General features: G+C 40.8%; 1 protein-coding gene across 1 annotated transcript in view; it reads right to left on the bottom strand.

Moving 5' to 3' along the window:
* Window positions 1-479: 479 nt before the first annotated feature.
* The window catches only part of ASB4 (ankyrin repeat and SOCS box containing 4), an 86,743-nt gene continuing 73,513 nt past the window's right edge, over window positions 480-13,709 (bottom strand). Inside the window, exons 4-5 of the mRNA XM_055420459.2 lie at window positions 6,626-6,739; window positions 480-5,433 (exon numbers count right to left, since the gene is read on the bottom strand). Of these exons, the coding sequence (XP_055276434.1) occupies window positions 5,245-5,433; window positions 6,626-6,739 (303 nt within the window). The 3' untranslated portion in view covers window positions 480-5,244. The remainder of the gene's footprint in view (window positions 5,434-6,625; window positions 6,740-13,709) is intronic.

Here is a 13,709-nt window from a genome sequence, read left to right as displayed (position 1 = left end):
TGTCCATCGAGTTGGTGATGCCATCCAGCCACCTCATTCCCTGTCGTCCCCTTCTCCTCCCGCCCCCAATCCCTCCTAGCATCAGACTCTTTTCCAGTGAGTCAACTCATCGCATGAGGTGGCCAAAGTATTGGAGTTTCAGCTTTAGCATCAGTCCTTCCAATGAACACCCAGGATTGATCTCCTTTAGAATGGACTGGTTGGATCTCCTTGCAGTCCAAGGGACTCTCAAGAGTCTTCTCCAACTCCACAGTTCAAAAGCATCAATTCTTCGGCGATCAGCTTTCTTCATAGACCAACTCTCACATCCATACATGACCACGGGAAAAACCATAACCTTGACTAGACGGACACTGGTTAGCAAAGTAATGTCTCTGCTTTTTAATATGCTCAAAAACAAAAAGACCAAAAAAAAAGAAAAGAAAACTTTGAGCTACTGAAAGTGAACCTTGCAGGAATTTGGTATCAACACTCCCTTCTTCTGTCCATATTTTACACAGAACCATACATGTATTAGCACTGAATAAACCCTTGAAAGTGAAAGAGTAATTAAATTAAATCCTCCAGCCCTTCCTGTGCATTCACTCTGACGTGCAGGAACCCTCACTGCTGGGAATCTGAATTGACAATCTATGTTCTTCCTGCTACCAGGATAATTTCTTCCTCTTCCCTCAGTGAAGATGGAAACAGCTGATTGACACTCTTTATCCACGTGATAAAGTGATTCCGCAGCCTTCAGGAAATGGTAAAAGGAGTTACTGCATCCTTGATAAACCCACTTAAAAAAAGGGCAAAATTTCACAAATTAATCAGTATGCCTGTTTGCTAATCCTCCACATCAGTGTTATTTCCATCTCTGGCCCCCAACTCAAAAAACCCCAAGAAGGTCAGGGACCTGGTTTGTCTGGTCATCCGTTGATTCCCAGCGGCCAGCAAAATGCCTGGTACATAGAAGACGCTCAACAAGTAGTTCCAAAAGTGAACAAATCTAGCAAATGTCACCTTCAGCTGCAGCTTCACTCTATGAAAATGTTACTCAGTGGTAGATAGCGCTCCCTAAATAATAATGAATATGACAGTAAAAAGGACAACAATAATATTAAAATCCTTGCTGAATGTCATACTCTGTTCCATGTTCTTTAATGTACTAAAGATTTAACCTTCTGGTGGGTTCTAGACACACCATTCCCATATGTGGCACCTGGGCATAGTGACTGTTTTAAACTGACAGAGTTAAAGAAAACGGCAAAAATAGGAAGATCACTCTGACCATCCCTGCCCCTTCTTCCCTGAAATAGGTCATAAAACCCTCCTGCAGGAGGTGTTCTCCCTAAATCTGGAGGAAAGGAGCACCGTTATCTTCTAAGACAAAGGGACATCAAGAAGACTCATGACAATGCAATACTACTCAGCCATAAAAAGGGAATGAAACTGGGTCATTTGCAGAGACCTGGATGGACCTAGAGACAGTCATACAGAGGGAAGTAAGTCAGAAAGACAACACCAGATGTCGTACATGAATGTATATAGAAACATGGAACATGTAAGGCAAAAAGAGAGACACGGGTGTAGAGAACAAATACACAGATACCAAGGGGGGAAAGTGGTGGTGGGAGAAATTGGGAGACTGGGATTGTCACACACACACTATTGATGCCATGCATAAAATAGGTAACTAAAGAAAAGCTGTCGTATAGCTCAGAGAGCTCTACTTAATGCACTGTAGGGACCCGAATGGGGAGCAAGTCCAAAAGGGAGGGGACATGTGTATACGTATGGCTGGTTCACTCTGCCGTACAGTGGAAACTAACTCAACACAGTAAAGCAACAATTAATTAAAAAAGAAGAATCCTAAAGAATGGTTAGGATTCCCAGGCTTCCCCTAGTTTACCACACTGACCTCATATTCCTTAATCTATCATATTTCTACACAACTACCCACTTATCATCAAACCTAGCATGAAGACACTCAAGGTTGTTTCTTCAGGGTCTTCATTTCCTTAGAAAGGCTTCCATGTCATGTGAAGCATATTAAGTAAATTTATGTGCTTTTCTCCTGTTAGTCTGTCTTTGTTAGTTTAATTTTCAGACCCAGTCAGGGACCCTAAGAGGGTCAAGTAAAACTTTTCCTTCCCTGCACTTCAAAGTGATCATATAAAACTTTTATGAGGTAGGTACCACTACCATTTGCAACTTTACAAATGAGGAAACTGAGGCATGGAGCAAGCATGTCATTTCCCCCAGATGACAGGTCAAATTAGGTTGAGAGTCAGGATAAAAACTTAGATAGACAGGCAACAGAGCCAAAACTCCTAACACTTCACTGTAGCGCCTCTGTTCATACCCCAAAGAAAATGACAATGCATTCCTTCCATCTACTGGATCTGGTGTCTGTGTTTCAAAAAAAATAAATCATTGGATTGTTCTAAAAAGTTTTGAAAGTGTGTAGTTGAAAACAATCAGCTGAGTAACAAAAATATAAGGCTCAGCTGTTTTTTTTTCCAACATTGATAAGCCACTGCAAATGGTTTGTTACTTTTTTCATCCTTAAACAGTTGGCTTTTGACTGCTGTATTTTTTATTGGAAACCACTGGGTTCTGGATGGAAGGACAAAGTGACAGTGTAACACTAGGTGATTTAAAAACAGAACTTGTGTGTCTAGCTTCTAAGAAGGGAGAAAACAGAAAGGGTGGTCTTCCCTCATCTCAAAGATTCTTTTTCACATGCGACTATTTACTATCTATATTCTTCCTCATCAAGTGACTATTTTCAGAAAGTTAACAAAGCTATCATGAGGATATAATTTCCTCTGTTGCTCCTGCTCATGGTTGCTTGAATGGTGAGAATGAAAAGAAATTAGAAATCCAAGAGGACAGAGAGGGTGACAGATAGAAGACTATGATTCAGCACAGTTTCTTTTTATTGTTAAAACACTTTTTGGTCTCAAAGCAATTGCCTGTGTTTTATTTGTGTTTACGCTTTACTTTCTTTAGAAACTATTATTTATTTACAGGCATATCTTCTCATTCTCTTTTTTTTCTCAATGTGGAAGAAAGCAATGAATCACGTAGAGTTCTTTAGTTTAACTGCTGAGAAGTCAGTTAGGAAAAAGTCTTATCAACAGATAACTCACAAAGACGAAAGGAAAGGGAAGAGCTTTATTTAAGTCCTCTAAATGAAGGTTCAAAGATGAGGAGAAACAACTTTAAATCTACAGATAAACCATCCAAAACAAGTTGTTCTGTATCAGACACTAGATTAACACAGATCGTCTAAGCACGGCAGGCAGCCTGAGAAACGTTATTTCCCCATGCAAGGGACATCCTCTCTCCTTTCGTGTCCTCAGCCTCAGCATTATCGCCCAAGTCAGCATCACAAGTGTTTCTCCAGAATACTCCTGAAACTGGGGGGGAGGGGCGGGCAACAACTCCACCTGGCATTCTAGAATGTGTTCTACACCACTTGCCGCAAGTAAACTGTTTTGTTTGTCTGTTTTAAGGATCATGTTTTATGACTAGTTCACACATACACAGTATTCTATTCCATAATACAGATCTCATTTTCGTACAAAATAGTCCTCCAAAAATATCTGAGTAGAACCAATGCTTTAGAAAGCATTGCATCCACATTATTTTTCCTACACAGCACCAGGAGGATGCAGATCCCAAGACGCAAAGCACAGTCTAGGTGGCAGGCTAGTGGAATATTTGATTTCATCTCTACTCAAAACTCAAGCCTCTAAACTTCACCAAGATGGAGAAACATACACATGTACATACATCCCACCCCCAGAAAAAAATCCTGCTCACAACTGGCAAATCGATTTGTGCTTAATTACTTCTGATCTAAACTCTAAAACGTAATGCTGGAAGTCTCTGAGCATATCAAAATGTATCTTGCTATTTGTGACTAGCAAGAACAAATACGTGAAGTGAAAAGGGGCCTCAAACCATGAAGTCCAAAGGTTAACCATCTACATGTCTCTTTCTGCAAACCATTAACAAACCTGATTAACGCACTAGCCTTTCCAAGTTTCTCAAACGTCTACTATTTTCAAAGTGTTTCTACGTGCTTCCTGCACCCAGCCATCACCAGCAAAATTCTCCTTATCTTCTAGCTAAAATGCTCTGAAATGTCAGTCTCTTACAGGAAAAGACTGAAGTAACCAACCTAAGTCCTTTTATACATTTCCTTGCACACATTTTCTAAAACTTCTTTGTCACATACATGGGAGCCATCGAGGGTGCAACATTTTCCCCAAGGAACCTGGGACAGTACAATGCAGCAAATGATACTAAAATAAAAATATCTAGGTGTGCCAGGAAACTGCAAGTGAGTCCTTCTACATGCACACTCACAGCAGCCAGAGATCCCCTCCACTTCACACTATCCCTTCATTCTTTATCATCAGGCTTCAAAGACAACCCCACTTCATATCAGAAACATGACTTTGAAAGGCAAGCACTGAGAATGAACCTGCATCTGTGCTCTTGCCCCTGCTACCTGCCACTGCACTTCCCAGCTTACATGTCTGGATCTCCTGCTAAATGAGGACGTCCTGGAGGGCTGGAGTCCTTGCCTGGGACTCACCTTTGCATCTCCGCCCCTGATCTCAGTGAGAGTGCGTTAACGTGTCTATTCTGATTTTCAAGTGGATAGATCTTTGTTTTTCACTTCTCATTTGCTTCTAAGATCTCCTTGTTTTGACTATGCTCACGCTTTCTTCACTGAAAGCAAGTTGAGGAGCTCAGTATGGGGAAAGGGGTTGGCAAAACTAGCAACTGTAATTTCTGCTAAGTGGGAGAGGGTGGAGGACACAAAGATGAAGAGGCCTATCACAAAGCCTTGCATGTTGGCAACTGAATGGTAATGTAAACTCATTACTGTTAAAGGAGAGAAAATGAGATTGGTTGTAAGAAAACCTGGGTCCCCTCTCAAATGAGATAACATATGAAAATTTTTTACAAAATTATAGCAGGTACCAAGTAAGTGCACTCTACACATTATTATTGTGACGTCAGTACCTTCTGAATATGCTCTTATTTTTGAGAATACCTTCACTTTACCTCTTGTGTATTTCCCCTCACCATGATACCCTAGGATTAATGACACAGTGTTTGCAAAGTGTTTTTACATCCCTGAAGTGTTATAATCAACCCAAGTACCATTTTATTTATGCAAACTGTGTCTACCCAGCGAGTCCACTTAAAGATCTAGGATTGGGAACTTCTGCCTCATAAGGCTTAATAAATGATTCCCTCTGGCTCTAAAAGCAAGTACTTTTTCAATGACAATGGGAGGGAAAGCAAAGGAATTACTCTGTGACATCTGCTGTGTAACGTTCTCCGAATGGCGCATCTTGATAAATGCATGAGCGTCCTTGGAGAGTTACTGCACACAGTGAAGAGAGAGTGGTAAAAATCCCAGTATCTCTGAAAAGGAAGGCAGGACACGTTAAAGTCAGAAAAGCCTCACAGCTCACATCAACAGAAATCAACAGTGATGTGTTTAGTCCCTGCTGCTGCTGCTGCTGCTCCCTACTTTATACCTAATGGCGGCTTTCCACAGTCTCTGATGGTGAGGCAAAATTAAACATGAATAATAAAGCTAAGACAGGTTAAGCAACTTTTCAAAGCTAAGGCAGCTAGTAAGTAGCAGAATAACATTGCATCTAAGCCACTGGCCTCTAAGCCCAATGAGCTCTGCACTCTGTGCCCAACACCTCTCCCATGTTGGGGACAGCTGTGGTGGCTAAAACCAAGAAGAGAAGGCTAGTGAAATAGCTGGATCACAAAGGCAGCAAAGTCCACGTGTGGCATGAGGACTCAGCTTTGCAGAGCTTTCTGCATGAGTCTTCACAAAGTTTTCTTTTTTTAATCTTATGTTGTGCACATTTTTACCACCATTTTATCCATCTATCTATCTCTTTATTTATTGATGGCTGTGTTGGGTCTTCTTTGTGACGTGTGGGTTTTCTCTGGTCACGGCTCAATAGCTTTGGCTTGATGGCTCTGGAACTGGGGCTCAGTTGTTGTGGGGCACAGGCTTAGTTGTCCGCAGCATGTAGGATCCTAGGGATCCATCCTAGACCAGGGATGGAACCCATGTCTCTTGCATTGGCAGATGGACTTTTAACCACTGGACTACCAGGGAAGTCCCACAGTTTTTAATATTGTTACCTGCTTACTAAAGACTTTAGGATATTTGAAAGTGAATGAAAATAATCTACACAAAGCAATTTATTAAAGTCAGTGACATAATCTATACAAAACAGTTTAATCTTTTGGTAAAAATGCTATATGAGCAATCCCAAATGTTGTTGTTGTTGCTATTAAATTCATCTAAATTGATGGGGAAGAAAGTAAAACTGTCAACTTTATATAATTGTTCAGCTTGTCCCTTGATGGAGAAATTCCCAAGATGCCCCCAAGTGTTACATACCTATTTATTTATCTATTCTCACACCTGCATTTTATAACCCTTTGTCTCATACTGGAGTGGCCTTCTCAAATTCTGAAAAGCATTCTCAAAACCCATTGTTTTAAAATTAGAATTTCCTGTCCTTCCATTGAGCTCTGGAAGTCCTGTGGAGTGGAAACCAGAGGAAGTGAAAGGATGCTTTACCTCCAAGTCATCATCGGGGATGGCTCTTTTCCACTTCACGTTCCACTTGATGTGTTCATAGGCGTTAACAACAACTTCAATTGCTTTGGGATATGAATGGCAGGCCTGTATCACCTACAGAGACACCGTAGAGTTTGATTTGTTCAGTGCACATATATGATTCATCCATTCCACTCACAGAGATATCAAGACTTCATGGACCTATAAGCCTCCTTTTAGCCCTGAAATGTTCTAAGTCTGAAACTTTTTGAGTATTTGGACATACTGCCAGCTCCCTTGGTAGATGGGAGGATTAAAAACATAAGACTAATTTCCTTCATCATTCAGGAGAAAGTAAAAAAGAGGTTGCTAACAAAGATGATGGAAGTCTGATGAAATGCATGCCCTGCCCATAACTGAAGCAATTTTGAGAGAGGCTGATCTCAAAATACACTTCCAACGGTCTGGGAAACTCTTCTAGTTCTATAGAAAGTTTTCTTAGCAAAAAGCTGAATATTCATAAACCAAGAACTTAAGCCTACAGGTGACTGCTGCTGCTGCTGCTAAGTCACTTCAGTCATGTTCAACTCTGTGCAACCCCATAGACGGCAGCCCACCAGGCTCTGCCGTCCCTGGGATTCTCCAGGCAAGAACACTGGAGTGGGTTGCCATTTCCTTCTCCAATGCAAGAAAGTGAAAAGTGAAAGTGAAGTTGCTCAGTCGTGTCCGACTCTGCGACCCCGTGGACAGCAGCCTACCAGGCAACTCCATCCATGGGATTTTCCAGGCAAGAGTACTGGAGTGGGGTGCCATCGCCTTCTCCCCTACTGGTGACTAAGAGGTAACAAAAACTATAGAATAGCATGAACGTTGATCAAAGGCATCTTCGGGAAGTCATATACCAAACTACACTCACTGCACTCACTTCATCAGCAGTAAAAGAAAGGCTGCATGAAGATGAGCTGTTTCATGAGCATGCTCTGTTCAACAGTTCATGGGGCAACCACCGCCACCATCAACAAAAAAACAGAGTCCAGGGAGCCAGTGTTTCCATCAGGAGACAGGAAGAGTTAGCTTTAGGTTTCAGACTAAACTGAATATGTAACCAACCTCTGATGTCACCGTGAAATCTGGACACATCTGACCAATCAATCATACAGCCTTTATTAAGTGACAATGGAGGGATATAGGAAACATATCCCCAGAGTAAAATATAGTGGTTTCTGGTGAAAGGCTTAGTATAATGAGAAGCAAAAACACACAAATGAAACAAGCAAAGATCAATGTGTGGGTTCACATATGTAAGTGTTAGGTTTGAAGAACAGGAATTATAGAAACTCCAAGAAGGAGAGCTGTGTGATTTGGGCTAACCAAGAAAGATTTCTTGGAGGAGATGAGTGCAACTGTAGAACTTAAATGGTAGAAAGGGGTGTATGCGTGTGTACGCAGTCATGCCTGTCTGCATGCCCTTAGAGACCTGTCTACATGTGTAGCATCAGCAAACATAACAGCTGTGTTGAAACAGAATCGCTCCAAAGGGTATAAAGAAAACACCACTTTATTATTTCCCCTTGTCCTGCCCACACTAACTCACTGCCTGGAACCTTTCTCCATTTCTCACATGACACCCTGGGCAGGACTCGCACCTGTTTCTACTTAACTTTTTCTAGACAGGAGAAAAATGTCATTTCAGTAATAAAAATGTTGATTTTACTTTAATAACTGAAACTCTAAATTTTTTTCAGAAGTTTCTCCTCTCCCATAGCCTAGGCTTATTTCAAGCTTCAGTTGGAAAGGGGGTCCTTGTGGATGTGGGATAATAGGAAATACATACTTGATCTTTGCTTCTGGTTCCTAAAACACAGAGCTCCTTAAATGGGGCTCCTTTACATCATTCAATTAAGCTAATGAAGTGACTCTTAATGGGGGCTCCTAGAGAGAATTTAAGATTTCTTAAATTCTGAAAGAGATAGGAATACCAGAACACCTGATCTGCCTTTTGAGAAATCTGTATGCAGATCAGGAAGCAACAGTTAGAACTGGACATGGAACAACTGACTGGTTCCAAATAGGAAAAGGAGTACGTCAAGGCTGTATATTGTCACCCTGCTTATTTAATTTATATGCAGAGTACATCATGAGAAACACTGGCTGGAAGAAGCACAAGCTGGAATCAAGACTGCCAGGAGAAATATCAATAACCTCAGACATGCAGATGACACCACCCTTATAGCGGAAAGCAAAGACGAACTAAATAGCCTCTTGATTAAAGTGAAAGAGGAGAGTGAAAAAGTTGGCTTAAAACTCAACATTCAGAAGACTAAGATCATGGCATCTGGTCCCATGACTTCATGGCAATGGGGAAACAACGGAAACAGTGATAGGCTTTATTTTGGGGGGCTCCAAAATCACTACAGATGGTGACTGCAGCCATGAAATTAAAAGACACTTGCTCCTTGGAAGAAAACTTATGCCCAAACTAGACAGCATATTAAAAAGCAGAGAGCTTTGAGATGTAGACTGGTTACTGGAAAGACCAATCCTTGATTAGAGGCTTGGAACTTTTACACAGCTTGCTTTCTACCACCAGGTAAAGACAGAGGGGCTGGAGATTGAGTTCAACCACCAGTGGCCAGTGATTTCATCAGTCATGCCTAATGAAACTCCCTAAACGATGGCATTCAGGCAGCTTCTAGGTGGGTGAGCACATCAAAGTGCTTGGAGGGTGATGTGTTCCAAAAGGGCATGAAAGCTCTGTGCACCCTCCCATGCCTTGCCGGATGTATCACCTCTAATTGTCTATTCCTGAGTTTTACCCTTTATGATAAACCAGTATGCCTACCATTAGAAAGTAGGCATGGCTCTGCACTTAAATAACTTTTTGAAGGAAATTTTCTTTCTAATTTCCTGGCCCTTCTGAACAAAGTCACAAAACTGGTTTTTCCTGCCTCCTTTACAAGTCCTTCTTAGGTGGGGTAGCTTTGCATTTTCAATGTGAGGTGGTAAGTACCCAATGTCTTGGGACTTCAAACAAAACTAAGATGGAAGGATGATTATTTTAATACCCAGTTGTGTGTGTGTGTTTACCAAGGTCACCTGACTAAAGGACCCATTTCAGGAAGATAAAGTTAAGAGCAGGTAAGATGGAGCCAGCTGACAGTATAACTAGAAGGTCAGCTTGAAGAGCTTGGACTGACCTAACAGGCATTAGGAAGCTACATATTTACATCTAGCTATGTAATCTAGAAAATTACATATTCCTAGAAAAGGAAATGGAAACCCCCTCCATTTTTTTTGCCTGGAGAATCCCATGGACAAAGGAGCCAGGCAGGCTACAGTCCTTGGGGTTGCAAAAGAGTCACACATGACTTAGTGGCTAAAACAAGCAACAACAAAAAACATACTCTTAATAAGAAAGGGTTATATTCAATCAATTCACCCTATCAGTTCAGTTCACTTCAGTCGCTCAGTCGTGTCCAACTCTTTGCGACCCCATGAATCACAGCACGCCAGGCCTCCCTGTCCATCACCAACTCCCGGAGTTCTCTCAGACTCACAGGGAAGCCTTTATTGAGTACTGGGTTAAGCACTGTGACAGTAATTCTGTTTATATCCTGCTTTTGTCTTCAAGGAGCGTACAGCCTAGTTGAAGAGAAAAAGACATAGATATTTTAAAGAGTTCAAGAGCAATGCATGTCAGCAAATGATAAAAGACTAGCTTATTAGTTAGAAGATCATCAGTGTCTCTTAAGCACCATGACCACAAAGGGAAAAACAAGGATATCAAGGGATGGGAGTGCACCAAACGGCCTGTCAGCCGGCTTCCCTGTTAGTCAGGACAAGGAAGGGTAACTGAGGCTGCGAGAAAGAATAAGCAGGCTTTAATGAATAATCAGATACAGACAGTATAGAATGCAGCTTTGAAGCCTGAGATCAAGTACAAGGAGGGTACCACCCATGGAAATGAGAAAACAGGAAGGGCATTCTAATCTGAGGATGGTCAGACAATGAACAGAAGGTATTTCCTATGTTACGTCCTAAGGTTGGTTTGAAATCTGCATGAATAGATACCCTAATGAGAAGGTCGAGATGGAGGAGGAGATTTGTGAATCACCAAAGAATGTGCTGGTTAGGCTCAGTTACATTCTGCTGCTGCTGCTGCTAAGTCGAGTCAGTCGTGTCCGACTCTGTGCAGCCCACCAGGCTCCCCCGTCCCTGGGATTTTCCAGGCAAGAGTACTGGAGTGGGGTGCCATTGCCTTCTCCCACTTACACTCTAAATGGATATAAACAGAAAAGGTAGAGGACTGTGGCCTGAAGCTTGATGAATCCTAATAGGCAGGAGAGAGGATGTAGGAAAAAAATTACAGCTACCATTTTTGAGAACTTACATGTGCCATGGCCTGTGTTAAATATATGCTGAATTTTCCAACAACCCTATGAAGTTAGCCCTATAATTATCTCTGCATGACAGACTTAAAATCAAAGGCAGAAAGAGTATAAACTCAAGCGCATTTAGCTAGTAAATGACAGAGATAGGATTCAAACTCAGGTCTGTGCGACTCCAGAAGTCAAAACTAAGTTGAATAAAAGTGGTGAGAGTGGCCATCCATGTCTTGTTCCTAATCTTAGAGGAAATGCTTTCAGCTTTTCACCATTGAACATGATGTTAGCTGTGGGTCTGTCATATGTGGCCTTTATTATATTGTGGCATATTCCCTCTATGCCTTCTTTCTGGAGCGCTTTTCTCAAAATTAATATTGAAATTTTATCAAAAGCTTTTTCTGCTTCACATGGTATGGTCTTAGGAAGCATGGCCTCACCTGAGGACTATGTCAGTCCCCACAAATAGACTAACCAGAAGGACCTCTACCAAGTAGAGGTTTAAGTCAGTTGTGTGCTAGAAAATGTTCAACAGGCATTTTGTTAAAAAAAAAAAAGTGTACACATATCTATATGTATATAAGTTTATGTTTTGCTAATATAAAGAATGTGAAGCCCACAATTTACAAATAATAAAATACCCAATATGATTTATTTTCTATTCCATAAGGCCAACTGGTGCTCTCAAAATCCTTTAACTTTTTTTATATCAATTTCGTATAGACGTAAGTTGTATTCAGAGCGAGTCTGTGTCTGCAACTGAGGAGTGCATGTAGTTCCTATGTTTACATCGGTTGATATTTTTATTACATTAAGTAGCAATTGCTTCACAAATGGGAAACAATGAAGACACATATTGGAAAGTCACTCATTCATCAATGACATAAGGACTTTTACGTGGAAGCATTTAATAGTTTTTTGAATACTGGAAGCAGATTTTCTCAATTTTTGCACTATTTACAATGTAAGAGCTACAGACGCCACACACTGCAAATTTTTAAGTTTAATCTTCATTAGTAACATTCTCTTCATTAATTTTGGAAATTTAGACATCAACAAAGAAATAAGTCAAGGTCTGAATGATAACACTTGCTGGTTTCTGTGGTGTAAATACTTGTATGATGACCTATGTAAAGTGACCAACATGAGGTCTCTGAATATATGGTAGGGAAGAGGTGTACAGTAGCATCATTATATGTTTTCATCAAACAGCTCCAATATATGCAAATAATATCAGGAGCACAGATATGCAGAGTAAAATGATCAGGAGGTATTAATACTACATTTTGAGTTTTTGTTTTTAATATGCTTTATTAGTTGTAGGTTGGTATGACTTGATTTTTAATAATGGTTGCATTTAACAACCAACTCACAAAACTCCTGGTAATTTACTAATCAGTTTTCACAAGCTACAGAAAGCCAGTTCTAGCACACAATTCCTTTCAACTGTCCCTGTATTTAAGAACTGCAGTCATAAACCAGTGCAGACTAAATGCGTATACCGAAGCTCCAAACCAGCTAAGGCATCAGAATCATCCTGCCCAGTGGTGAGGTCCAAATGTGCACAACACAAATACTAGTTTAATGAGAAGATCCATTCACATACATATTCTGGGTACAGTGCACCAAGTTGAGCTGCTGACAATATTTCAGCCAGGTCTACATAAAGGAAGAATAATCCTATATCATCAGCCCCTAAGGGTTGGAGTCAGACATCCATTGCTATGGGACCTCTGAAGAGTCAGCATTTCTGAGTCTATGAAAAATGTAATTAGAAGGCTTTCTCTATGGGTACATGGCTGTCAAGGTGAGGAGGTAATTCTTCCAGGACCTCGGTCTTGGGAAATTGAGGCAGACGTGGCCACTCTTTTTTCTGTAGTTGGGAAGAGAATGGCAGATATGCAGCTCTATGTAAAAGAGACAGACGAAACCTGAGGCTGACTGACTGCTCTGAACACTAGTTTATAAGCTACCAAAACAGTATCAGAGACCGTGAGGGTTGCAAAGGACCCTAGGGGTTATCTAACACCCTTAACTTGAAGATAAGGAAATTGAAGCCCAGAGAGGCACACAAAGGGAAAGCAAGGTTTTAGGCCTTCATCTGAGTTTAGTGCCCTTTCAAATGCAGTCTGATAACCTTATTTTAATCCGTAAGTAATGACCAGTGAAATGAATGGTTTAAGGACACAAATCCTATTGCACAGACATTTGGAACAAGAAATATTCTTTATTATAATCATTACAGTAACTATAGGCTGGATTTTGTTGAAATTTCAAAATAATTCCCTTTTTAATGCAAAGATATTAATAATAATAATGAAAATAGCATCAGTCAAGACTTCTATATACATCCTTCTCTAAAGACTCCCAGATACGTCCTTTCTGGAAGAATATACCATGGTGAAAAGTATGCAGGTAATCAGATGAGTAATCCAAAATGAAGATTTAAATTTGAGTTACCAGGACTAAGAAGCCAGCTGAAATCAATCCAAGGCCCAAGTCAAAAATATACTGTACAGAAATTCCAAAAACAAAGAGCTTGGGGAAGTCAGAAAGCTTGTAGTTCAGATGTCCATTCAGAACACTGACTTCTACGCTGCTTGAATTCCCAGGCTACACTCACTCTTCATGGAAACCACACTGGTTATGCTTAAAGACACAATGCTCACATACCCAGTACAGGTAATCTGGCTTTAGGAATTCCTTACCTCCCGCTTCATGCC

This window comes from Moschus berezovskii, chromosome 3 (assembly GCF_049115385.1).
Source record: "Moschus berezovskii isolate FMDL1 chromosome 3, NW_MosBer_1.0, whole genome shotgun sequence".
Lineage (NCBI taxonomy): Eukaryota > Metazoa > Chordata > Mammalia > Artiodactyla > Moschidae > Moschus > Moschus berezovskii.
The sequence above is the reverse complement of the archived record's forward strand: the minus strand, read 5'-3'. Positions and strand labels throughout refer to the sequence as shown.